The following is a 27,602-nucleotide window of genomic DNA, read 5'->3' as shown; positions in this document are numbered from 1 at the left end:
ATGATGCAAATGAAGACAGCAGTCAATCCACTTTGCCCTTTATGTAATTCTTTTACAGATGGCGCCAAGTTCATTTCTTATTACCCGCAAACTTGGAACATATGCAATGTGCAGCAGATCTTTGAAGTGATAATGAGTACCCATGTTGATAATAGCATTACCAGAGAGATGGCCATGGAGAGAGAGAGCAAGACAAACAGGGAATGGCTGGAGCTCCATCAGCAGTGGGGAATGTCAATATCTCTGGCATCAACAAAGCTGTAATTGCTGAGAAGGCAAAGCAATGCCAAGAATAAACTTTAGTATGCCTTTGGATTCAGAAGCAAGAATAATTTCACACCATTCCTAAAGCAAGCATTTTGCTTGTTTATTTTCTTCATAATTCTCCACTGCAGAATGCTGTGAATTCTGTTTTTTTACACGGTCAATGAGGCATATTGTGGTAGCAATTTATTTCTTTGACCCTCAGGGATATTTTTCTTCAGAAAGAGAGGGATCATTTGGGTTTTCAGATAGAAACAGAAAAAATTGGGACATTGTTCTTTTTGCTTCGAAATGAAAATACCAAAGGAAAGAATGGATAGCTATTTACACGGAATGTAATAATACTCCAAATTGTTATTGGTTGCTGTCTAGGTTGCATTCCCAAAACCACAAAAAATACTCAAACACACATTGCATGAAGTATAAAATCAATACCTAAATATTCTCTGCATTGCATCAGGTAACAGTTTTAATTTCTACATTCCTTATTCTGCTGTTTTAAAAATGTATGTCACAAAAAAATCTAGATACCTTGGCACTTATCTAATATAGCTTTGCGGCTATGTACTCAAATCTGTTCTCAGTGAAGTTGTTCATAGTTCTGATGAATTCAGTGGATGAAACAACACTTGTTTATTTACAGGTGTTTATTGTCTTTATGTTTTTCTTTCTGGACATTTGCAATTCTCTGCAATAGCATGAAATGGAAGACGAGGTGATACCTCACTGCTGGCTTCCATCCTTGCCAAAATTTTTCAATGAAGGCCTTTTTATTTAGCAGTTTTTATTGAAGAACAGTTAATATTGTGTTTCATTTCAGAGCCCTTTAAAGCAGAGAGTGCATTTGGAATTTTGATTTTTTTTTTTAATTAACATTCCGGAATTTGTTACTTTCCATACAAGGAAAGTTCCATATATGAGGAGAGCTCCCAGATCTGAAGTGAAGGCCCTGGGTAATGCAGGCAGTACCATCAAGATGTGAAACTTTTCTGTCCGTTCCATGAGGTTTCAGGTTACAACCTTTAAGTTTGAATAGCATTTGCCTTTTATTCTATTTTTTACAGCAGCTGTTGACATAGAACGGGATACTGTTACCCAGCTGCAGTTCTGGAGGCTTAGCCTAATCTAGACAGCTATTATCACAGTCTGCAAAACCAAAGTGAAATTGTGAAATGTGGCTTGGGGCAATCCATGTCACACAGTAAGGGTTCAGTTTGCCAAAACTAAGACTTAAGCTGTCAATTCAATGCACTTGACACTTCTGCCTTTCAGACGTATTTAGAAAAATCGTAGTATCTTCTGGTTTCATATTTTGTGGGGATCCAGGTTGTGTACCTCTTGATTTTATCTTTTGTAGGGATCTAGGTTGTGCTGGAGTTGACTGACTACCGTTTAAAACCCACCTGCTCCATAACCCTAAGGGAGAAAGGGTCCCATGGACCCTGACCATGTGTTGGAATGGAGGTGTTTTCAGGATGTGCAGTGATGGAGCTGTCTGACAGAAGTTAACATGGCTGTAAGCTACAGGTGGCTCCAGAGTTGTGTAGCTGTTTGGTTAGGGGAAGGAAAACCTCTGAAATGCAATTACAACCCTATAAACCTGAACTCCACCCCCAGTCCTGCACTGAAGAGTGAAAGAGCTTTTTGGGTCTGTGCCATAGTCTTCAGAAATCAGGGCTCTCCCCTCCCATGGGTGCCTGTGCTCTCAAGAAATGTTTGCAGTGCCTCTCCTGAGAGTAACAAGTCTTCGAAATGAGAACCAGTTTCAGTAGAACTGAATTGTATTGGAGCCTCCATTTCTTCCTGTGAAACATGAAGGATATTTGTTACTGAGAAACAATCCATTGCATTTTTAAAATCTTATTTGTGCTATTCTCAACAGAAGCCTGATTACAATGAAATGCCATTTGTTTGTGTTTTAGAAACAATGCCCTCTATTCTGAAAATATTTTTCTAAGCTTTATTTGCTTTGAGCAGGTCAGAGGAAGACTAAGTAAAAGTCACTCTTCATTGTAGCAGAGCCTGTTGCTTTTCACTGGTCAGTCAGTGCAGGAAATCAGCATGCTGAGAAAACACCTATATGCCATGAAGAAACCACAATGTGTTTCAATTTGCTTTAGAGACTTACACAAGTTACTTTGGTGTCAGGAAAAAAAAAACTGACCCTACTTCCCTTTTCTTTTAGCCAGTGTCCTATTCACATCTTAGGCAACAAGAATCATTCTGTTTGAAGGAAAAAGCTACATAAGTAATTCAGGCAAAATACACTTTTACTTCAACCTTGAGAGAGTCAGCTGACGAGAATACTTTAATACTTGCCTCTGCATCTCCTGAGATATAACAGGAAGTACCAGTGTTGCACCAGCAAAGATTCTTAACACCTTAGTGAGTATTTACTGCTATAATTCTTTTCAAGGCTGCTCAAAAATTCAAGGGAGAGAAAGTAGATTTCTGTGTACACCAGAACAAGAAATGTTTTAGTGCTCCAGAATCTAAGCTTTTCATTAAAAAAAGGAAAAAACCAGTCAGTTTTATTCTAACTCTATTGCTGTCACATTGTCAGCTGTCAGTCAGCATGGAAGCCTGACTGAAAGAAAAAGCCTTCTTTCCAAACTCAGAAATGTTGCACCAGCTATGTTGGAGGTAGTAACAGACTCCCATCTATTCTGCATCCAGTAGTAAGAATATGCTGGTCTCAGTGTCAGCTAGCCCCGAGTACACACATAACAACTCTGTCATGCTTTATAGGCATCTCAGAGGGCACTCATAGGTCTCCTGGAAGGAGGAGATCATCCTACCTATGAATTTTAGACAAAGTTTTTATATTACATTTGGCAGTCTCTCCGTGATGAAGTTTAGATGAGATATGTACACTTCAATACCATGTTAAGTTTCATATGAATTTTATGTAAAATCTGCAACAAAACATTAATGTCTTTCCTGAAATAATAAGAATTAATGATTACAGAAATACATTATTTTCTTTAAATTCCCAGCCACACAGCAAGCTATTTCAAACACAAAAATTTTGCCTTTTCACATTACTTTCTTTTAATATTTTATCTTCGATTCTTACTGTCATCTCTTCATTTCAAAATAAAAGATACAAGAGAGGCGAGCCAGTACTGCAAAACCTTTTAAATGCATATTTGCCCCAAGAGTGCTTTATGCAGTGTACAGTGTTCTGTAGCTGCCTTACAGTGCCTTACATAATTGATTTTTTGTTTTCATCTGTTGCCTTTTTGGAAGAAAAAAAAAGAGAAACTTTAGTCAATTAACCTGAAAGTTAATTACACTAAGAAATAAATGAAAAGCTTAACAAAATGTTTTCAGAGGTTGCAGTGCTGATTTTGTTTTGGTTTTAATTCAGAAGCTTTAAGGAAAGGGTAAATAGAAAAGAATGTTCATTCCTGGTAAATCCTTAAAGTCTTTCTTATTTCTACAGTATCCGAGAAAGGGATAGCAATGGTTCCTATGCCCTGTGCCTACTGAATGATGGAAAAGTACTGCACTATCGTATTGACAGAGATAAGACAGGAAAACTCTCCATACCAGATGGAAAAAGATTTGACACCTTGTGGCAGGTCTGTTAAATTTATGTCACGTGGATATCTGTCATCGCATTTCTATATAACTGACCAACTGACCAACGTTGTTTTATTTTGCCCTGTGACAATAGTCTTTGGCTAAAACCAACATGTTTTGGCAGGTTATTTGTCAAATGTTTCCAACATTGTGTGGTTTCTGTATATGAAGAAAATATATGTTGATATAGAAAGCTGTGTGAGTGTAGAGAGTTTAATAATTTTTAAATGTGATATTGCAGCCTGGCTGTGATTTTTATTAATTATATTATTAGGTGAACATTCTCTAGAATAACAATCCATTCACATTTGCAAGTAACCATTTTCAATAGTGGATATGCTTGGTTTAGTCTTTTGCTAATGTCATTTATGACAGCAACAACAGAATTCTAGCAAGCAAAAAGAGGATGGTTTAAGTGTTGCACACATAATGCAGTCTTTAGCTTTGAAATTCTCTACCTTCAAGTCTGGTAAAGCATGGCTTGCTGAGGCTTACCACCCTAATATGTCTGGATCCTGGTAAAGATTAAACAATGAAGAAGTCCATAGCTGACTATGCCATAGTTGATACTAAAACTGAATACTGGTGAAATTACTGTGTAAATTGAAAATACTAAGGGAATTGAAATCCCTGCAGAAATCTCTTATGTCCTCCTGCTTAAAAATCTATTAAAATGAGTTAAGTGAGTCACAGATCTAAAATATGAATCTTTGCTTGCATATATTAATTCTTAGGGTTTTTGTATTTCTTTCCTGATGTCACTAGAGATTAAAAAGCAGCTCTACTATCTTACAGTTTTTGTGAACTGTGAACATGCCTGCAACTCTTATACTCACAGACCTTCTCCTTTATACCCAAAGGGAAAATATCAGTAACAAACCTGTAAAAGATGATGTGGGGAGGACAATCCAGGAGCACAAATGGTCACAACTACTGGTGCTACATTTATTAACTGTGCACATCCCATTGCAATTCTGAGGTCCAGAGAAAGCATTGCATATTAAGGCAATCCTTGCACTGTAATTATCCCCAAAAATTTAAAAAAAAAAAAAAAAAAAAAGGAGGAGTGGGAACTCAGAGACATAAAAATAAGTTATTTGGTCAGAGTTACAAAGCTGTCTAATAGCAGAACTGGGGGGAAATACTGACCCATCACATTGTACATTTATTCACAAGGTTACTTCAGAAACATGCACCCCTGCTAAATAGAAATAAAGCAAATAACATGTGCAGTAAAGATTTGTGGTATTCCAAGGTCATTTGTTGTAATATAGATCAGCTATTGTAAATATGCACACTTTTCTAAAGAGACAGTATATTTAATTAATATATTTAATACCACCCTCATATTTTCTTAACTTTTTCTCTCATTATTTCTTTTTTTTCCCTCCCCTCTCATTCTGCTAGTTAGTTGAACATTACTCATACAAACCAGATGGATTATTAAGGGTTCTTACCATTCCTTGTCCACAACATGGCTCAGAAAATGGTGAGTTATTCCTATTATTTTTATATGTGTTAAAAGACATGATAATTATGATAAATGTGTGTGAATTTTTTCCACTTCCCATATAGGTGGGTGCAGATTTTCCACATTTTCAAATGAGGTAATATCTGCCAGACTGTGCATGATGGGGGTAATATCCTGTAGCTTAGGGCTACCAAGTGAAATTACTGCTGGGTCTAAATTATTGTTAGATCAGCAGTGTGCTTTGCTGCTCAGAGTGGTTGTGTGTGTTACTTAGACCACAGACATGAACAAAGTGCTCTTCCCAGCACTGCTCCAGTGGTCCTTACTCCAAGCTGAAGCAGGCACAGCAGCAGTGCTGCTGCAGGAATTCATCATGGGTGCAGTGAGTCATGTGCCCAGCAGGTGAGTTCCTGTGTTGGGGGGAGCCGGGCAGAACAAGGCACTGGCTGCACCCAACACTGAAAATGGGGTCAGAGAGCCATTCCTTGATAACTTGTGGGAAAGGAGGAGAAGAAGTGGGAGAAAGTGTCGGTGTTGGGTGACAGTGTTGGTTTTTATCCTGTTTCTTCTTTAATGTCATATCACACTGAAGAGACATTGACCTCCCTCTTTCCCTGACTGAAAAGTGAAAAGAAATGGATCTGACTGATCTATGTCCAACTTGTGCTCTTCCAGAACTGGTTTTCTCTCTGTAAGGCCACCTTCTGTCATTCTAACTGGATGCCAGTGCTATGGTGAGAGGATTATAGAATAATAAAATATAATCATAGAACCATTTAGGTTAGAAAAGACACTAAGATCATCAAGTCCAACCCTGAAGTTTTTACATTTTCCATTCATTTGAATCACTACATGCTTTTTTCCACCATTATTTTCATTCTCCTTTGAATCATTTAGGCTCTGCACTTACTTTTGTCTCTGTGGCCAAAAGTACCAGAGTCTGCTGCATATAAGAGACAAAAGCAAAGAAGATGGTCCAAGAGAAACGCTGTAATGGGATCTAAAAACTTCACAGTTGGTCCCTTCTGTAAAATTCTATGTTCTTACACAAATTTTTCACCTTGCTCAGTATCATTTTACGTTTGATTCTTTTGCAGATAATCTTGGTTTTAATACTCATTCTTCTTCTGGAACACTTCCTAAGGTAAGTGAACATGGTGGTATAGCAATAGCATTCATTTGAGGAGGATTACAGTCACATACTGTTCTGGGAATCCTAATTCTTGGGTATTATTTCATCTGTGAGTTTTTTTTTCTTGGGTTATAAACAGTGATTTGAAAAGAAACAACATTCTATCATGGTATTGCTTTCATCAGTGTTTTGGATGTGCTAATCATAATTTAATTTTGTGAATCTCTTTTACACATATCATGCATGTGATAAAACAGTATTTTACATAGGCAAGATGCCTCATTGATGGTCATATTCTATAATGTTGTATCAGCAACACTAGGAGGAGAGATACGACATTGCTTATGCTGTTCACTTTGAGAATCTGCTGACTGAAGCAGAAATGGAAGTTCAGTTTATTTTCATATTTGGTCTGTGCAGTTAACATCAGACTTTGCACAAGGGTTTCATTTCTTATGCACTGCTTTAGGGGTGATTCTTTCATCCACTCCATGAAGAGTGAGCAAGTCCAACTGTTACTAAATTGCCCAAGTTCTCAAAGTCCATTGACTACAGAAGCCATCTGAGGTGTGATACATCCACAGAATCACGTAACACTGTCTTGTTCAAGGTAGTTGATTTCATCTGAAATAGGGAGTTAATTTTAGTCATTCCCCTGCATAACTTAATCATTTAGATCATTATTTTGATGCAGTCCCATATTACAGAAAAGAAATTTATTCAAATAAGCAATTACCTCCATTTCAATACAATTGACTCCTGGCAGGCCTGTGAACAACCACTCTCATACCTTCACTTCTGAACATCAGGTGCCTTTATAAAGAATTGGAAATTAAGCTACCAAAATCAGTCCCTTTTAAATTAGAAATATTTTAAAATTTATTTCTTCTTTATTATTAATAATATTTTTAATTAGAAAAAATTAAATATGAAAATACAGCCTTGAGGTTTGGATCTGTGCCATTTACAAGGATGTCCATGAAGTTTAAGCACACAAGACCACGTGTGTATCATCTGGTATACATGCAGTTGTAGAGATAGGGCAAACATATTTAGTGTGGTAATACTGTGTATTTCATAATATACACAGAAAAAATTCACAATATAAGTGTAAATCTAACTGCTGCTGCTTAAGACTTTTCATGACAGCTAAAAAGAAAGTCACCAAAGCTAAGTGAAAGTGCATATTTTGCAAAGAGTGTACTGAAACATTGTTTTAATTTTCAATATATTTGATATTTTGAATTTCTTAAAATTGAAATCTGAGTTTTGTGTTTTCTTTGGGACTTTTTAAAAATGAGCCTGCTAAATTACTTTCTTGTCCTATAAACATAGAAAATGGAAAATTTTAAATAACTAATACTGCTTATGGAGCTCAGAAATTTCACTTAATTTTTCTCACAAATTAATATTTGTGTGTAAAAGCAGTGACTCATGAAGACTTTTTATATGCCTGAAATACAATTATTCAGATTACACAAAACCAAAAATTATGCCAGCTTGAAGAGAAGGAATACAATCACCAAATACAAACAGAATCTTATGTGGAAGATGTGCCATCTATCTTCATATTATTTACACCATGATAATTAAGATTTTGGAGTTTCTAACATTTTTAGTATACTGCATTGGGTTTTTTATCTATGAAAATCATTGCTGAAATATGTAAATTGCAATAGTGAATTTTTGAATTGGGTATCAAAATAATTGTGATGAATTAGGGAAATGTCCTGTAAAAAATAAAAAGGGTGAGGCTCAGAAAAAAGTAGTACAAGATATTGCACTTTTAATAGTCAGATATAAATCACAGAAGAGCGGGCAGACACAGCTTTTCAGAGGATGTTATGCCTGTGATGAATCAGGATGGGAACAAGAATGAGCAGCCACCATGCTGGTAGAGGAAAGGGAAACATCAATGTGTTTCCAGCTTGTTCGACTCTGGCAAGGTCTCAACTGAGAGACTTTCACCTGTTTTTGGTATTGCATGGAAGAATGTTTTCCAGGAGGAGATAATTCAGAGCAAGACAACAGGGATGATCATGACTTGTGAGAAAGGATTGATTATAATAAAGAAGCAAAGGAGAGAAAGTAGAGGAACAAAACATAATGGCCAGTTCTAAGCAACAGTCTAATACTGGTGCTCCCATGCAGACCAATTTTTCAATATCTTTTTCATTTATATATATATTTATATATACATATATTGCAGCCTAAAATACAGTGATGCTATTCCAAAGCCTTAGTGGAATAGAGTGCCCAAATCTGAAGTTGAATTTAAGAAGGTGCATGAAATGTAGAAGCAACTGCTGGATGATGCGCAAATTGTCCAATTATTATCTGTATACTGTTGGTTATAAAAAAAAGATCTTGGAGTAAAATTTACACCAGGGACATAAATCTACATCAGATTTGTCTAATATTTGCTATTGTTCCATGGGCAAATTTGGAGTAAAAAAATGCTTATATTTAATGTAACATGGACATCTCCTTCTTAGTCATACTAACATGCTTCCTCTGCAAAAGAAGGGACTTTATGCTAAATGTCTGTATTGAAGGTAATTTTCCATGCAGAATATGGAGAGTTGCTTGTTCTTGGTTCTCCCAGAACATGCATGGACTGAGATGTTTCTTGCCTTTCACATGAGGCTCCATGGCTAGATTTAAGGTGATTTGACCCCTTACATTTTGTAAATTACTTCTTTCTCTTTGCAATCAATTTCATCTCAATATATATTTAAACCAGCAGAGGAGCCTTTGAGTCTTTATTTCAGTTCTCAAGCTGATGACATTATAGTGAAACTGCCAAATTCTGGCCATTTCCCAAATTCTCCTCTTAAACCTTTCTCAGTATTTTGTTTAGTCACAGTCTTTTAGGTGGTAATAATAGACCTAAACTTTATGAGTACAGCGTAACTAACTAGTTGCTGTGCTTGATGAGGTATTCATCTAAACATACATTTGTAGGTCTAATACAAATATGTGAGTTAAGCAGTATCATCGTAACTAGGTGATTGCTTTCCCAAGTGCTGGGAGATACTCTCGTTGAAAAAGTATAATGAGAACCATGCTCAGCTTGTGCAACAGAGCACTTGACCTCTTAGAGAATTTATCTACTTTCAAACTGCAACTAAGTAGTACTTCAGGTTTAATTTATTCCCAATATGGAAAGAAAATTTCATGAAGTAAAAGAAAATAGCTGACACAGTAACCTTTTTGAATATGCAGTATACGGAATTTTTATGTATCACAGCTATGAAGAATGTCAAGCATCAAAAAGGTTTCTGTTCTTCCAGTAGCATCTCAGGGACTACATGGCTGTCCTTAGTGTCTTGAAACAAAAGACACCTTTTTAATGTGAAATCAGAAATTTTATTTTAAAAGAAAACTAGGGAATATACCAACCCTAGCAATTAAAAAAGGTACCTTTTCAGAAAATAAGAAGTCCAAATGGGCTGTTAAAAAGTTCTGAGTATCTAAGTTCAGAGGCTGTTTAAAGTGACTGAAAATGTGGCTCAGATTGTTGTTTTAGCTTTGGCATCAGACTAAATGTTTGAACAGTAAGTGCTCCATCTCAGTTTTTAATCGTCATGTATGATCTCTCAGTGACCCCTAAAAATGCTAATTTGTCACATTTAATTAAGTTAATGTGTTCTTGTAAAATATATTTGCGTATCTTTCAAAGGTATCTTTATACAGAACATAAGTGTGTGTGTAAAATGTAAAGCCTGTTCCTTTTTGTTTGGAATTAATATTACCTAGCATGCTTTCTGCTTCAATAACCACAGTGTTTGCTTTTTGACCAAGGTGTGCTTCAAATTTTGCTTGATATGTTAGATACATTACAATTAGGAGGTATTTCCAGACATGAAAGTTATCAACTCATTTCTAAATATGTTTGGGGGCTGGGGGAGGGGGACTAAAGTTCAGTGACAGAGGCAGGAGAAACATACAATGTACTCCATAAATAAAGATCTGGACAAAGGGCAGTGCATTTGAATTTAAAAACTGCTTTATGGTATGTCTACAGGTTCAGGATGGTTTGACAGTAATATAGATGAAATAAAATTTAATACTAAGATTTCCTGTACTGCGTTTTTCTGATGCATCATATGTGTGTACTTGAAGGCAGAAGCAACAGAAAGTTTGGGAGTTTTGTTCTTTTAGAGTGTTTTGTTCTTTTAGAGTGTTTTGTTCTTTTAGAGTGTTTTTGTTCTGTGAAAAACCTTTAGCTATTTTCATGACACATTTACTGTTCCTCTTTGACATTGTGGTTTCTAGAGTTGGGCAGGAGGTGGAATTATCTCAAGACTCAAATCGTACACCTTCCCAAAGGCTGGCAGCAAAAAGGTGCCTCATATACTTTTTTTAGGTTTTTGACTGAGTTAAATTACTAATTTCACTCTCTTCTCCCCCTCTTTTCGCTTGCTGTCTTGTCTACTAACAATTAGATTGTTAAGATTTTGTCAGTTTTCTCTATCTATCCTAATCATCTCCATAATTATGGGCTTGATGTTATAACTGAAGCAATGGGTTTGAAGGAGTTTTAAAAATAGAGGGACTCTTTTTTGTTTTTATTTCTGGCATACCAAAATAATGCAGATCGCAATATTTCTGCAAATGAAATGTGATAAAATATTTTTCAAAACCACTCAGTTATAACAAAATTATATTTCTACTTTCCTTTCTAATCAGAAAATTGTCTTGCTTACACAATTATGTTATTACTGAACACATTTAGGGAACAATAAAAACAACAACATACATACTTACATAACCAATGTGCACAGATCTTCTTATGCATTCACTTACATTTAGGCAAGCATAAGATGCCACAAGACCAAGCAGAATGGGAAAATTGGCCAGATGCCAAGGAGCCAAGGGGAGCCCTGCCCTGTCCTAGTGAAAATGCTTTTGCATGGGCCAGAAAATGGTGCTGTCCAGTAATTGATGTAGTTCTGAAGCATGTAGCTATGAGTTTGTTTGCATGCTGAGAATATGTATGCCCCTGTTCGGTCCATGAGTCTGTATGTTTATTGATTTATTTCCACTTGCTCTTCAACAAAAATGAGCAGGCATGAAAAGCCCTAGAGGTATGCTACTGTTCAGAGTGAGAAGCTCTGTTTTACATATACTGTATTTGATAATCCTGATAAATAACAAATATTGTTTTCCTACAGCTTCGGTTCACTTTTATGCTGAAGTGCCAACAGCTGTTGTCAGCTGTGTATCCCTACAGGACCCATACCTCTTTTTCAATGTGTTTGTTATATATGAATACAGACACAGTCTTACGATCTGCTCTCAACCATCTGAAATACAATGCAAAACTGTCACACATTTTGGGTTGATTCAGAAAAACGGGTGTCAGGTCTGAACTCTGTAGACATATGTTTGGTCACACTGCTGTCTGTTAACCTGGTAAAACCTGTGTCTTGCTCTGGTCACTTTCTGCTGTCAAATACCTATTTCCTGCCTTCTGGAAAACATACACAGTCTCTACTGAAGCATATTGGCAGAGTAAAACCATTCAGAAAAATAATTTCAGAAACCCGATTCGATTGCCATTTACGTGTACTATACCTGGAATACTCAGACCCACATCATACTGCCAGATTTTAGACTCTATACAAAAGTTTTGCTGTGAACTGTTGAAAGATTTTAACCATTAACCCAAATAAGCACAGTTTACTTTAGACCTGGTTAATTACACAATTACTTCTACTATGTCAAAAGCTTTCAGACAGTAAACCAGAAAAAACATATTTATTTTATTTGTTATGTTGTTATGTTATATGTATTCACTTTTGGGAATTTCTTTTTTCAATTTTACAAATGCACTATTTGTATTACATTTTCAGATGCAGTTGAAAATTTTTCAGTCTGTTTTATTCGTGTAAAGTTGGCAATTTGGACAATTTAAGTGAAATCCTGCCACCTAGTGGCAATTGATGGAGTAGGCAAAGCTCCTCTCATGGCTACTGAATGTTTGTCATGCGGTATTTAGCTATTAGATTTTAATAAAATAAGATTACTTTATGCATTTTTTCAAATCATAGTTATTTCCCTGAAAGAATATTGCACTTGCTGTACAACTTGCCTTCATGAGAATCGTACAGTGCTATTTACTATAAAACTATAATCATCACTGTAAAAGTCAGGTTTAGAGTTGTTGGAGCCATTTCATTCATATGTCACATTTTCAAAAGGCTCCTCTAGAGGACTGTTTTCTTGTACTCCTTTTTATTGGTTGAATAAATCCTTGGTGATCTTGCCCGTTCTCTGTTTCTTGTAAGAATACAAGAAGTAATCAGTTATCCTCTACCTTACATGTATTAAGACAAAGATCCTTTTGTCCAAAAAAGATCTGCAGAATTATACTCACTGTTTTAAAAGGGTAGGGCAGAAAGGACTCTGCATTTAAATGATAGTTAAATAAAAAGTAAAGTAGGAATATTAACATAAAAGGCATTACTGTTATTTAATCAATCTGCAACAATTGGAAATAATTCTATATGTATTAACCAAACTAAGTAATGATAAATAAGGCACTATGATTCTTCTTAAACATGAGCAGCTCTCTGAGAAAGAAAACCCACTTTGATATATCTGGTGTCACTGTGTGATTTTCAGTTCACAGCTGCAGAGCTTTATTTGCAAGCATGGAAGTGATGTACTTTTTTGGTTTTATGCAGAGCAAGAGTATTCAATCCTTTTGGATTTTTGTTGTTGTTGTTGTTCTTGAATTGCAAAGAGCAGTCATATCTCACATGTCTAGTTTGAGGACTCAGCTATGTCTTGGCCAGAGCTATGTTTTTACCAGCAATTCTCCACTGGTGAAAGGATTCTTGAGGTGTGAAAAATTTGGTGTACATTAATTACATTTGGCCAGTTCAAAGTATGCCAGTTGACTTCCAGTCTTAATGGGGGTTGGGGGTTAGTGAATTGCCTGTGTGAAATAGAGTGACACAGGTTTTGTCAGGGTGAATCAGTCTAGAAAAACAAAACTAGAGCTAAGGATCTTGGTTTACACCTTCATTTGCCTTGAGAATGGTAGATCAATCAGTTTGTTCCTTGACATATCCCAGAACTGTCTTGGGGTTTTGTGGCTTGCCTTGACAGCAAATGGCCTTTTCACACTGTTCCAAGTCAGAAATACTGCCCTTGCTGTGCCTGATGTCAATGTGCTCATCCTGCTAGGCCAGAATATTGCTGAAAACTGGATTCCTACACATGAATCGCAGTAAAATCTGTGTAGTGAAACCTTTTCTATTTCATCCAGTTGGGCAGATAACTTAATTATGATTTCAACATCTGTAGTTCCCAGGTCAGGTGTTTTCCCTACGAAATGCTGTTTCCAAATGATAAAACTTCTACTGCATCTAATAGTTCACTATGGGAAGCTTCACAGAATCATAGAATGGTTTGTGTTGGAAAGGACCTTAAAGGTTATTTCATTACAATCCTTTTGCCACGGTCAGGGACAGCTTCCATAGAGCTTTGTTTCTCTTTGCTTGAGAAAAAACTAACGTCCAGAAATAGATTCTGTAATTGCATGTTCCCAAGAGCTCACAAACAGAAGTGACCAGATCAGTAGAGTTTCTCTCATCTATACTTTATTATGCCAGGCAAGGAGCTTCAGAAGACACAATGGGTGAGATGGTTTGTGTACACCATATTATTTCTCTGTCAAGAATAAGGGCAGAAGAATTGTATTTGAACCAGATGCTTAATTAAATAATCTTGTCCCTCCTCAGAGCAGACAAACAGGCTGTACCCCTAGTATCTGGTCCATGATGTTTGTCCCTGATGTTACAGAAGCCTATGAAAGTAGTAACTTTTTACTACAGTTGCTTCCACTTCTTTAAAATAGAGCTCCTCCGTAATATCCACAAGAGAAACAGGAAATTGTTTTTTGTTTTAATTTGTGCTAGCAATTTCTCTGTGGCCCAGATAGGGGGAGAGATAACTTGAAGAAGGAGGAAGGACAGATTAAAGAGAAATCCTTCTGACTGCTTGTGTTACGTGGCAAATTTGAAAAGAGCATGTAAATTTAATAACTGCAGAATAAGATTTGTGCATGACCCACTACAGTTAGTTCTCTCTTATCTAATGTTCTGAAATATTTGTAATATCTTTCTGTGCTTTTGGCCTGCCCTAACAATAACCTTCGGAATGAAATAACCTCTTTTGGATCCCTTTCTTTCTGATTCTCACCTATGTGTCTCTTGCAAACATTATGCCAAAATTCTTAGCAGGGGGGAAAAGGTGCTTTTAACTTACCTATTTATTGTTAAAGAGAAAAACTTTATTTGTGTGCTACAGCTTCAGTCAACTATTGGCCACCCACCAGAAGAAGCACCTTTTAATCCATATGTGCTGCAAAGGATCAGAGGTCTTACAGGAGCAGAAAGAGGTAGGCAGAGTAATATATGTCATTAATGCAATTTTCTTCCTCATGACAGAGCTCTTTCTCAATCCTTATTTATTTTTTCTTGCATATATTTCACATTCTGTTATGTATTGGTATAGCCACTATCATAACTGAAGCCAGGTAGCTGAAGATACCAGCTGTCACAATGTATAACAAAAATCATTTAGTAGAAATCCCTTTTTCCATTTCAAAGTGGAGTATTATTTCCTGGACTCTAAAAACTATATCATCTCATGTCACAAAAAGAATTGTGCCCTGTTGCATCCGCAGTGCCAAGCGTAATGCAGTTAAAGTTAGGTGCCTGAGAATGAAGTACATATAAGGCAGCATTCTGAGTGAAGAACTGTGTGAGGTAACTCATGGGGAGTACCAAGGAGAAGGGCCAACCTTTAGCCTTCCTTTTATCAAGTAACCTCCTGGTTTCACCCTGCACAAATGTTCAGTAACTGCAGCATGTCACCAGGGGGACACCTCTGTCTTTTGGTCTGCCCTAAAATGCATATAGATGGACAGCATATGGTTTCTTTATAATGCCTTTGCAAGTCATACACACTGATGGTCTTCAACGTAGAAAAAATGAATATATTAGCTGTGGCAGCAAAAATGTCTGAAATCATGTCTAACTTTTTCATTGTTTGAACTGCAGGTGATCAGAGAGAGGCCTTACCCATGGATACTGAAGTCTATGAAAGTCCATATGCCGATCCAGATGAAATTAAACCAAAAAATGTCACTCTCGACAGGAAGTTGTTGACTTTGGAGGAAGGTGAACTTGGCTCTGGCAACTTTGGTACTGTAAAGAAAGGGTTCTATAAGATGAAAAAGTGAGTGTTGTCTTCTATTTTCATGGAATCCAATATGTAAAAGTTCTAGCATTTACTTTTTGGAGTAGCGTGTCATTTGGAGTGACACACTGTAACTAATTTCAGTTAATATTCACCAGTTTCTCTCTTTGTATGTACACTTACGCACTCATTTGAGTTGTAAAATAGGAAAGTACTGTTTATGACTATTTTCTTTCCTGATGGGGATAGTAGAGTAGGAGTCCCACTGTCTTGCTCCATAGTTTGCAGAACTACTAATGATGCACAGAATTTCCCATCTGCACAACATCTCTGTCAGAAAACCTGGATAGTGCCATGGACAGTTTACCTATAGCAAAGAGAGTTTTGCCTGAAGTGTGATAAATACCAGTTTCCTGAAGCTGGAATGATGATTTTCAAGAAGACAGAACATGTAACATTTTCCAGCACATCATGTCAGTAGGAACAGACCCTGTTTGTACTTGACTCTTCATGCATTTTCATAGTAAAATGTTATCAGTATGCTGTTTATGTGCATGGACTGGTTTTGTACACACTCTCATCTCTTGAAGTTGGAGGCATTTCTTTAACTGAGGTTTTCAGACGCAGAAAGGATTTCTATTTTTCTAATATAGGATGTAGGAATTTGAAGGGCTCTGATCTCAGCTTGTGTATATTTTAATCGTGTTTCACACTTGAGCTATGTTGATCTCATCAGTCACTCTGTCAGTTTGCTGTATGAATGGAAGGTTGCAGAAGTAGGCTTAGATTCTCAGGGTTTCAAAACCTTGCCTTGGCAACTGGCAGTGATGCATGTTCCCCCCAAAACACCCCAGTGCTTAGAAAACTCTTTATAGCTTTTCTTGCCAGAAAAGCTTTATGCCATCTTACCAGAGTGGACAAAAAAAAATTTGTCCAGTGTTTTTTTTTCAGGCTTCTTTAGGTATTGTTATGACAATCTGTAATTTTCTCAGGTTCTTTTTGCTTAGCTGTCTTCTGAGCATTTGATAGAGAGATGTTCCTGTTATGGCTGGATTTTTCTCCTCTGAGTGTCAATTCTTTCTTTTGTCACAATTTGTACCATGTGAATGGAAATATCTGATGAAGATTGTGTGCATTAGTGCACAGATTTTTCAGCAGCTAGTCTCAGAACTGGATTCTCTTTTGCAGGGGTGCCAAGCCTGTCGCTGTAAAGATTCTGAAGAATGAGAGTAATGATCCAGCCATAAAGGATGAGTTACTGAGAGAAGCGAATGTAATGCAGCAACTGGATAACCCATATATTGTCCGAATGATAGGTATATGTGAAGCTGAGGCCTGGATGTTAGTAATGGAAATGGCTGAACTTGGGCCATTGAACAAATTTTTGCAAAAAAATAGGTATGTAAACTTTGATTCCATTCCATAGGCATGGAAAAGTTCCTTTCTTTTATTTTTTTCTTTAAGGACAATTAAAATTGATATGTTGTTAATGTAATAATTAATGATTGTAGTTATTCTTCACTGGAACGTGTCTCCAAACTGTCAAATATTTCTGCCAAAATAGAGTATTTTGAATAAATGAAGGACTTTTCATATATCCTTCTTCTCCATATCTCCTTCATATATCCAACTTCTCCTCTATTAATGTGATCACATGTCATCTTGCCCAGGACGAGAGCTTAGATTGCCTTTTCAAATTGAAGCTTAGATAAATGGAAATGAATCAGGTTCCCAGTGTAATGTGGACAAGTTTGGAGTAAAGATTTGTATCTGAACTCCATGAAAAGTCATGAAAATGAACTACTGACCTCTTTAAAATTCAATTGTGATTTCAGACATGTCACAGAGAAGAATATAACAGAGCTGGTGCATCAGGTTTCCATGGGGATGAAATATCTGGAGGAGAATAATTTTGTTCATAGGGATCTGGCTGCAAGAAATGTGCTCTTAGTCACCCAACATTATGCCAAAATTAGTGACTTTGGACTTTCTAAAGCTCTTAGTGCTGATGAAAATTATTACAAGGTAAGTCTGAGCACAACATGAAAACTGTGTAGTATCATAGCTTAATAAGGATATTTTCAGTTGAAATGCAGTTGAAAATGAGAAATATTATGTATCACTCATTATTTTAAAACCTGATATTAGATTACCAAATTAAAATTTTGTGATCAACATTAAGACGTAGAGAAGAAAAAGCTTGTCCTTCCTTTCACTTGTCTACTTTCATTTCCTCTTGATAACCTTGTCATTAGAAGATTGAAAGTTATTGTGGAAATTAGATACTACCTTATATAAATGGGGGGAAATGTGTTCGTTGCAAAACAGTTCCCATTATGTCCAAGTAAAATGTACGCTACCACTAATACACTGTCTTATAGAACAGAATTAGGGGAGGCTTTTGAAAGAATACCATTGTTAAATAATAAATTAACCTAAGCAAAATTTGTTTATCTTGGTTTTAAATTCTTTGGACCTCAGTACTCCTCAAGTGATTAAAATAATTGCAACATTTAATAAGGTAAAAGGTGGGAGACAAAGGCTGTTACCATGTGTATATTTGTTTTCCTGATATACAGTCTTGCAATTCAAATTACTTCTTCCTTCTGCTTATTCCCTTTTATCAGCTCTTTGAAACTAATAGCCCAAGCCCTGAAGCACTGCAGAGGAGAAGCAAGCCCATGCTCCCTTGTGAAGACCTTCCTGTGTAGGAACAGTAGTCACTGCTGCCAGAAAAGGCCTCTTAAATCTCTGCCACTAGCCTAGCCTAGCTTCTCAATCCCAGTCTCAGGGCCTCGAGAATTAATGTCAAAGTCCATTTTTTTTACAACTCCACAGGATGCAGTAGGGCCCTGTCACTAGATGTAGCACTGTGCTGGTATAGCTTGACACTTGAATGTTCATAAAGCAGTATTATGGCATAATTTAGGTAAACTGCAGTTTGCCACAAGTCACTGTGCTTTGAAATAGAGCAACCTCTTCAACCATCTGGACATGTCTCTTAGCCTTTGTGAGATCCAAATGGAAAAAAATTATTCTAAAGAGCAACTTTAAATTAAATGCCACTAAAAGCATGACTCAAAGTCATTTAGCTGCACTATTTTTACCATGGATTTCATTTCAATACATTGTTTTGAAAGTGGAAGATTAGAACAATTTTGTAACACTTTCAAAGAAGCTGCTACCCATTTTCTCTAATGCTAACTGCATCAGAAATGTTATGGTACTTAGTACAAATGTGTGTAGATCTAAGTTAATGTTAATTATGTGCATTCAGATGTTGTTTACTGCTTATCAGTTAATCTAGTCTGCTTTTTTTTCCTTTCTGTTATGACATATTTTAGGCACAAAGTCATGGAAAATGGCCAGTCAAATGGTATGCTCCAGAATGCATGAATTTCTACAAATTTTCTAGCAAAAGTGATGTCTGGAGCTTTGGGGTTTTAATGTGGGAAGCTTTCTCTTATGGACAAAAACCATATAAGGTGAGTGTTTTTATTTGGTCATGTTTTTTCTTTAAAAATTCAGAGCAAATTTGAACCAATATTTTTTCCTAACTAAAGGGACTTGCTGCAAGAAGTGAGTCAAAGGATAGCCCAAAATCAGTTCCAGTCCTGTGTTTGATTTATGCTGTCATGTGTGCTGTAATAATTTGGACCTTGGATGACTGTTCTGGTCACCCTGTTCTAGGGAATGAAAGGTGGAGAAGTTGCACAGATGATTGAAAGAGGAGAACGAATGGAACGTCCTGAAGTCTGCCCAACAGAAGTCTATAGTCTAATGAAATTGTGTTGGACATACAAGTGAGTGTGCTGGGATGCTCTTTTGATAGAAGTACATTTTGATATACATGATTAATAGCTAGAAAAGGGGTGAGTAGGGGTTACTTCAAAATGCATCTTTTCACCTGGAGTTTAGCTTACAACCGCACTCCAAGCTCAGAAGTCAATTGCACTTTCAGGTGAAAATTATCTGAGTTACAGAGTGTACTACAAAAAGCTAATTTTGTAGAACAGAGTTTGCCAGAACAGTTATATACAAAATACAGGGTATCATAAAAAATAAGTACACAAAGATGTCAGTCTAATGCATTTTGAAAAGAATGTTTGAAAGTATGCAAATATTTTTGTTTCATTTTGAATTGGGGTTCATTTAATTTTAATCTCCAAGGCTTTAGCTTTACTGAAATTTCAAAGTCATATTGCCAAAATGTTTGTTCTATTCCTCAATATTTAATTTTTTTGAGCTGTTTATCTATTCTCTAATAATGGAATATCTTCAAATTGGATCCCACACTGACTTCTTATCAGTGAGAGGCAAACCATCTTTTCTGATATATCAGAAACGTTTTTTCTGTTCATAACAATTTAGAAATTAGAACTATGAAATACAGAAAAAAAAATAAAGCCTACCTGATTTTTTAAATTAGTATATTGCAAAAATATATTAAAACTCTTTCATGATTTATTGTTTCAAACTATTCTGCTTTCTGAAGTTACTTTTAACTGTAGAAGGCACCCAAAATTACTCTAGTATCACTTATTCTTCCAGGTCATCATCAGGAGAATAGGTTTGTCCAAAAGTTCTATGTTAAGGAGCTGTGGTACTTCATTTTAGGTATCTTGCTTCATGTTAGCTTTATTAAACATAGTACTCTAAAAAGAACATGCAACCAAAAAGTAATTCCTACCTTTTGGTTTGACTCCAGGAATGCTACAGCAGGTCTACAGTGAAAGGGATCAGGTTTTGTTTTTAGTAAGAAACATATCATAAAGCATACTGATTTTGTTTTTGTACTAAAATATCTTTATTATTAGAAAGAAAATAAATTTAAAAAAGAAGATTCAGGTCAGGCAGAGTAACTATCTCAATATGTAATGTAAAATTGTAAGGGCTTGTTGTCAGTTTAATTGTGTTCTCCAAATAAAGAAACAATTGCAGATATATAAGAAAGATGGTACAGTCATATGATGTGTGGATAGGCTCCTCTCAGTGCTTCTAACCACTCTGTGTGATGGTACTACCCATTATAAGGCAGATATTGCACAGCAAATATTCTTTTCTCCAGATTATTACTAAAGTAAATTAAGTAGAAAATTAAATGGAGCTGATTTACCATTTCTTTCTTCTAGTGCCTTCATCAACCACAAACAGGCATGATAGTAAATGGGATGCTCTGTAGGAGCTCTGTAGTAGTATTTGTCACTTGGTATTAATTTTGTAGTGTCATTTTTGTAGCCTTAATATACTGTGAGCATCTTTAAGTGAGCTGTCACTGAGGTAGAGTCTCGAGGGGTGTAAGGCCCATGAACCTTGACAGCTCTGTCCTTCCTGCACAGTGACACTTGTCATCTTCCCACAGCGTTGACGACCGACCAGGATTTGTTGCAGTGGAGATGAGGTTACGTAACTACTATTACGACATTTCCCACTAACAGCGTGGAGAGCAGCAGCTTCCTCATCGCCAGCCAGCACCCTCTGAGAAGCAGCACATTTTCCAAAACCAAGCAACCTCAATTTTTGTACTTCCGTTTTCAACCTGCAAAGCTCAGAGCTGAGCCTTGCATCCGTAAGGTTGCCTTTTCTTGCCTTCTACACAAAATCCAGCCCCAAAAGAGTTTTGGAAGGGTAACTGTCTCAAAGTGCGCAGCAAGGATGTTATATAAGATGCTTGTACTTTTGCTACATTCAATTTTACTTTATTTACAGCTTTATTTGCATTATATTTTGCAGTCTTGTAAAACCTATTTAACGACTTTGAGCCCTCTTCCTCTCCTATATAGGAATGCAAATTGGAATTTAAATTCTTTTCATCAACATTATTATCCTTTAAATGTATTTAGTTGTTCCAGCCTTCCCTTTCCTCAAGGAAGAATAGCATAAACATTTCTCACTATGAAGCAAATTGGCTATGCAAGTGTGTCAGACGCTTTGACTGACAGTGTGCTTGATTTTATCACCAAGCCCCTTTAAACCAAATCACATTATTCCTAGTAGTAAAATAAGCAGAGGGGAATTGGGAGTTCTGACTTTCTAACATTGTCACATCCTTTAAATGTGACCATTTTCTTTTGTTCCTCATCTCTTCTTTTGTTCTTCAGCCCAGCTGTTCCTCAGGGAGTTATTTTTTCCTAGTGAACTCAGAGGCTTGATCTCATCTTGGAAGAAAACATACCAGCACCTAAGATGATTCTATATTTTAACATAAACTCCAACACTGCATTCCTGAAAATACACCTGTGATGGAGCAGCACTTACCTTTCTCTGGGCTCTTCCATCCTTCTCCAGAGATACTTTTTCTATGTATCTATTTGGGTATACCATAGCTCCTTGTGTTGTGCTTTGAATAGCAATAATTTCTATCTTTTCTTCAAGCCTTTCTTTAGAAAGCATGTGAGAATTTCATGACACCTTACTCCCTCTAGATTTAAATTTCAGATCTAGTTGAAATATTTTACAATGGGCATATGGACAACAAGATTACCAGCTCCAAAATCTTAGTATTTGTCCTGTGGGACAAATCTCAGGAAAAGGCATCTCAGGAAAAGGCATTTGTCTTACCAGTCTTCTGTAATGTAGTGTGCATCTCCATTAAATTGGAAGTATAGTAGAGTAATAACAAATAATGAAATCAATTTCTGATTCAGTTTTTACCCTTATGCTTTGCTTGCTCAACCTCATTTTAAATATTATCAATAGAGACATTTCTATCACTTATTACTTACAAGCAGCTATTTTATTGTCATTTGCATATATCTCAGGAATCTACTTACATTTTGTTTGCTTGATATAGAGATTTTAGAAGAATATAAAGAATAAGATTTAGAGTTAGATATATTTATTGCATATGGCTGGTTAGTATATACGTGATTAATTTTTGTGTGAACAGAGTATTCTTAGAGAGGCAGTGGTATTTTTTTTCTCTAGTAATTAAATTGTGTGAGCAATTAAACTGAGAAAGGGTGAAATCATTTTCATAAAAGACGGGACGATAAACAAATATAGAAGCTACTGGTATTTTTTTTTTTTATTTTTACTAAGTTTATAGCCTGTTTGTTAAATAATATCTGGTGCCTTTTAGTAGTTTAGTCTTGGCTGTCCAGTGCAAGGCACCACAAGCTACTGGAAGATACTGAGTGTAATAGACTGTGTTTCAATGTGACCAAACATGACTTGCTTTGAAGATGATTTAATTTTGTTTTGTTTTTAAGATACATTTTTCTACAAGACCAGCTTCTGTAGAAGTTACCCATATACATAGGTGTTTTGTCACTTTAGTTATGTTGCAGAGAACTACATGTGCAATTAGTACAGTTATGGGGATATTAGCTATAAAAAAATTGCACAAATCTCTATGAACCAGTGAGTGACAATACTCAATTTTCTAGAATGAGGGATATATTCATCTCTGTCTTTTTCTCTCTCTTTAAAAGTGATGTCTGATACAACAAACATGGAGGATTATTTCTTCTCTTCTGAGTGAATGTCAACATCACTTTCTGGAGTTACTTGATTATTTTTAACTTCATTATTACATAATTAAAGTTTACAATGAGAATATAAAGTATTGTGAAATAAATAGATTTGGTTTTAACATTTTAATTAAAGATACTTTATAAAATATGCTGTTTTAACAAGAATCCTTTCATAATTACATGCTTTGTAAAAAATCCTGATGCTGTGCTGTATATGTACTGAGTTATCGAGATTGTTGTGGAAGACTGAGGTTTACCTGCTGACAGTGAAAAGTACCCACCAGGACAGATAAGGCCACTGAAGCTTGGGCTGCTTTCAGAGCAATTCAGGAATAGCAGGAAATTCCCAAAATATGCATATTGTTATTGCATCTAAGTATTTTCAAAGTGATTTACAACAATTCTGTGCTGAATCTGTAAGGTTAGAGAATTCCAGGAGTCAATGCACTGTATCAGCTAGCTAAGAATTTCTGCCTTACAGATGTCAGCTATGCAAGATTTAAGTCACATTATATGACATGGGGCCTCCCTCAGATGCAGACAGCTGTTCTAGATATTCTAAAATAATAACAGCAACCTCTTAGTGTTTCATTTTGCTTTTTTGCGTGCTCAGGTTTTCTGGAAAGCTAAGGCTAGATGAGTGTGAATGTGAATTTGAACAATAAACAAGAAAGGCGGAAAGGTAGACAACTCTTCAAGCAGCTATTTGCCTTTGGATAAGTCAGTCAGTGTCTGACTGACTGTTCTTCTGTGGATGTTTTCCTGTATAGCAAATCTGGCCTATTTGCTGCATCTTCCCACTTGTAGGGCTGCACCATCAACTGACATGAAGGGACTTTTTCTCTTTTGGCTGTCTGGATCTGGTTGTCTGTTTTTAGATTGACTTGTCTCAGAAATGCCACTTGGTGGTGTAGGCCTACAGATGATTGTCAGGACAGAGTTAAGGGGTAGAAAACTGCAGCATGCAGTTAGGGAGGCTGGTGGAAAAGGAGGACTAGGTGATAACATGCTAAGAGGGCTTTTCACTGGAGGAAAACTCTGTATTTACATATTTAGTTAGGGCTCAAATTTACAAAATTATGGAGTATGATTTTGAAGTATGGGAAGCATGTGGCCTTTTTCATAAAGACACACCCAAACATCCTAAAAGCCCTGATCTAGCCTGTCCTTGCTTCTAACACTGTGCAAAAAGGGGGCTTTTAATCAGACAGTGAGGAACCCATAATTTTCACCCCTTAAATCAGCACAGTCAGCCCTGCCAGTTTGCCAAAGAACCCATCTGCAAGCAGCCTGGCCTGCACAGCCAGGTCATGCACCAAGGCAACGGGGTGTCCTCACCAAAGTCCTGCCAGGAGGTGGCAATGCCTGAACACAGTTGCAGTGAAGCACTTGTCTGGCCATTTCTGGCACCCTCTACTCTGCCCTGGCTGCTGTTGTGCCTGCATGTTACAGAGGACACACTCTCTGTGCTCCTTGCTGTGAAGCAATGCTGCGTGTGAAGACGAATCATCATTTATTTATATGGTGAATAGTCAGCTGTGGATGATTAACCAAGACTTCTGAGACTCAGTGTCCCCTTGTCTTTTAAATGATCACAGCAATGAGGGATTGCACGCAGACTACGCCCCACATGTGCCTAGAAGGGAGTGAGGGTGACATATGGATTGAATAACATAGGGAAGCATTAAGCAAGCAGTTGTAATTACCAGCCCTAAGTTTAGTGAGGACAGACTCAAGAAGACTTGAAGACTGTAAGGCATGCAGAAAAAGAGAAAAAAAAAATAGATTCCTGTTAAAAAAAACAGTCAGAGAGATGTAAGGCAAATCCTGAGAACAGTCCTCCAGTCACTCAGAGTTCTCTGAAGCCAAGCTAGCACTGTGCATCTATGTCCAAGTAGGTATTTTATTATTTTCTGTCACGTATGTAATAATTGAGACAAAGACCCACTGGGTTCCTTGGCATGTAATTAACTCTGCATGGAGTATAATGACTGCTTCCCTGAGGCAATGGACGTGTGTGCATTTCTTGATAACCAGAGAAGAGAGAAAACAAGGCAGCTGGGGAAAGCATTACACTACTGTCCATTAAAATTCATTACTTCAAATGTAAATAGCCCCTGGATGACCAGTCCAGTGTAAGTGTGCGGAGATGATTAACTCCTCTTGTCTATCCACTGCTGCAAGTGCCTTAAAATGTCACCGAGAAACTGTTAGGTCTGGCTTAACTGTATCAAAGTGCTTGTGGGGGAATGCCACTGCCCTGCACCTGCAGCTACACTGCCCCTGCAGCACACTCCACGTGTCAGACGTTCAGTCAGCTGAGTGCCAGGCTCCCTGTGCCTCTGCCATGTTAGAAATGCAACACATTTCTGCAGTGACAGAAAAAGAGAAAAAATTTTGCAAAGAACCATTCAATGAAATTGTCCTGTTCTATTGTCACCTGCCAGTGGCTGCATTAACATCAACATCTGTTCTTCCTACTTCCTGCTTTAATAAAGAGAAATTGTGCCAGTTTCAGCAACAAGACTATAATTGCATGACTGAGCAGCAGAACATGTAGCAGAGAACTTTAATAGCTGTCTCTTGAACAGCTTGAAGACTTTCCTTTAAAAATATTACACACTTATGCACATATGCAAATATTTCTTGTAATTATTTCATACTTGAGTTCAATAATGACTTGTTCCTCAGTTGTTACTGAACAACCATTGTGGCTGCATCTTCATGTCTTGTCCTAATTTATGTGCAGATTTCACCAGTGTTACCACAAGATTTCTCTCTGACTGGTGTATCAGGTCCCACCTCCAGTAATCTGGCAAGAATTAATGTTGGTTTTCAGTGATAGTTCTAGAAGATAACACGAAAATTTGTTATCCTGTTAGATAACAAGGAGATGGCTTCAGGGTGCATGAATACATCAAGAAATGCATGAGAGGTACAAGCTCACTGAGCTTTGTCAAAGAGCAGCACTTCGGGGTGTTTTTCCCACTCTACTTTGGAGCATATATAAATTGACTGCTTGGCTAGGTTTGATGTTTCTTTTCCCAAAAGATACATATTTAGAGTCAATGTTTCCTTAATTTTCCCCAGTAATGTCCCATCTTTATACCCATAGTTGGGTATAAAAACCTAGATTATCAATATCATTTTGTTTCAGCAAGATTTCCTCTGGTGCCAGTAAATGCCCCAAACTGGGCTGTTTCTATGCATACAGCTACACACCTTGCACTCAGGACCCACCTCATTTTTTGCACACTTCTAATGCACTTGAGCACAAAACCTTCTTTTTTTTTTCTTTTTCTTCTGTAAATACTTTGTTGAGTCTGTCATGGATACACATATCTTTGGGTATTTTAAAATTGTATATTCACTGGTTTTACTGCTTCCCCAGGGGCATGCAGCAATGAGGTACTATTTTTAAACTCCTCAGTCAGCCATGACTTCCTTTTTGTCTGTCCACTCTGTAGCTGCCATGGGGAATGAGCATGGCATTCCTCATCATTTTGTGGTTTCTACTTATAAGGAATAAGCAGAACAAGTAGTGGTTCTTGTTGGTGCTGGAGTACTACACAAGTCAGATTACAGGAAAAAGCAAAGACTGAATCATGTCTCAGAAATTCTCCCTCCAGTGTCACATTGTACCCGAGTTAATGCAAACCAGAACTCCTGCTATACAAGCACAAGTACAAAGCTCACAGTTTGTTCCCAAAACTCCCACAGCTTTTTCCATACCAGCTATATAAAAGAAAAAAACAAAAACCTAACCAAACACCAAAACCCAACAACATTTAATAATATGACACATTCCTGTGTTTGTTTGCAGAACTGTATGTGACCAATTTTATGAGTCATTTAATTACAAGGAAGCCAAGGCCTGGACAAAGAAATACACTCAAGGTTTGCTTGGGTTGAGGACAGTCTCTGTCTTTCCCCCAAAATGAAAAGGTCCCAGTGTGTTTGAAATACAGCTAGAAGGAATAAAGACATCAGATGTCACACCAAAACTGGACTTCGAGACAGCTGTGAGACTGGTGGTACCTACACCTTTTGCTTGAAAACTCCCTTATTTGGTGGTGGTGCCAGGCCCACAAAGCCAGCATGTCCCATTGCTTGGCCCCCAGGCCTCAGTAGGAACCTGCTGATTACTACACATTAACAAACATTTGTGGAAAAAACACACAAGTACTGCACCCTCTTCACCTAACGTAAACATCATACACTGAAAATGTCATACATACATACATGGGACATGGACTTGAAAGGGAAGGAGCCTTTAAAGGCCTTTAAATTTATTTATCCTAGTAAATGCAGCCAGTCTCTGCTCCTTATCCAAGGAGCTCACCTGCTGCCAGCATGTCCTGGCTATATGTTATTGCATACCTTTTGGAGGTCACCAGGAAATCAGTAACTTCCACAGGTGGGAAGAGATGCAAAGGGAAGGGAAGGGCGACAGACACTA

The 27,602-nt window shown here is 37.0% G+C and overlaps 1 protein-coding gene across 3 annotated transcripts in view; it reads left to right on the top strand.

Annotated features, from left to right (window-relative positions):
- SYK (spleen associated tyrosine kinase) overlaps nucleotides 1-23,291 on the top strand; it is a 48,181-nt gene extending 24,890 nt beyond the window's left edge. For 2 of the 3 annotated variants that reach the window (XM_054652026.2, XM_077172226.1), the window contains exons 4-14: nucleotides 3,710-3,848; nucleotides 5,257-5,338; nucleotides 6,418-6,464; nucleotides 10,731-10,799; nucleotides 14,775-14,865; nucleotides 15,530-15,707; nucleotides 16,857-17,066; nucleotides 17,504-17,693; nucleotides 19,013-19,153; nucleotides 19,359-19,471; nucleotides 21,031-23,291. In XM_054652026.2, coding sequence (XP_054508001.1) covers nucleotides 3,710-3,848; nucleotides 5,257-5,338; nucleotides 6,418-6,464; nucleotides 10,731-10,799; nucleotides 14,775-14,865; nucleotides 15,530-15,707; nucleotides 16,857-17,066; nucleotides 17,504-17,693; nucleotides 19,013-19,153; nucleotides 19,359-19,471; nucleotides 21,031-21,103 — 1,333 coding nt within the window. In that variant the 3' untranslated portion in view covers nucleotides 21,104-23,291. The remainder of the gene's footprint in view (nucleotides 1-3,709; nucleotides 3,849-5,256; nucleotides 5,339-6,417; nucleotides 6,465-10,730; nucleotides 10,800-14,774; nucleotides 14,866-15,529; nucleotides 15,708-16,856; nucleotides 17,067-17,503; nucleotides 17,694-19,012; nucleotides 19,154-19,358; nucleotides 19,472-21,030) is intronic. The other variant, XM_077172227.1, reaches the window with a different exon arrangement.
- The last annotated feature ends 4,311 nt before the right edge of the window (nucleotides 23,292-27,602 follow it).

The sequence above is a fragment of the Agelaius phoeniceus genome, chromosome Z, assembly GCF_051311805.1.
Source record: "Agelaius phoeniceus isolate bAgePho1 chromosome Z, bAgePho1.hap1, whole genome shotgun sequence".
Classification (NCBI taxonomy): Eukaryota; Metazoa; Chordata; class Aves; order Passeriformes; family Icteridae; genus Agelaius; species Agelaius phoeniceus.
Note: the sequence above shows the minus strand (reverse complement) of the source record. Positions and strands in the feature narration are given on the sequence as shown.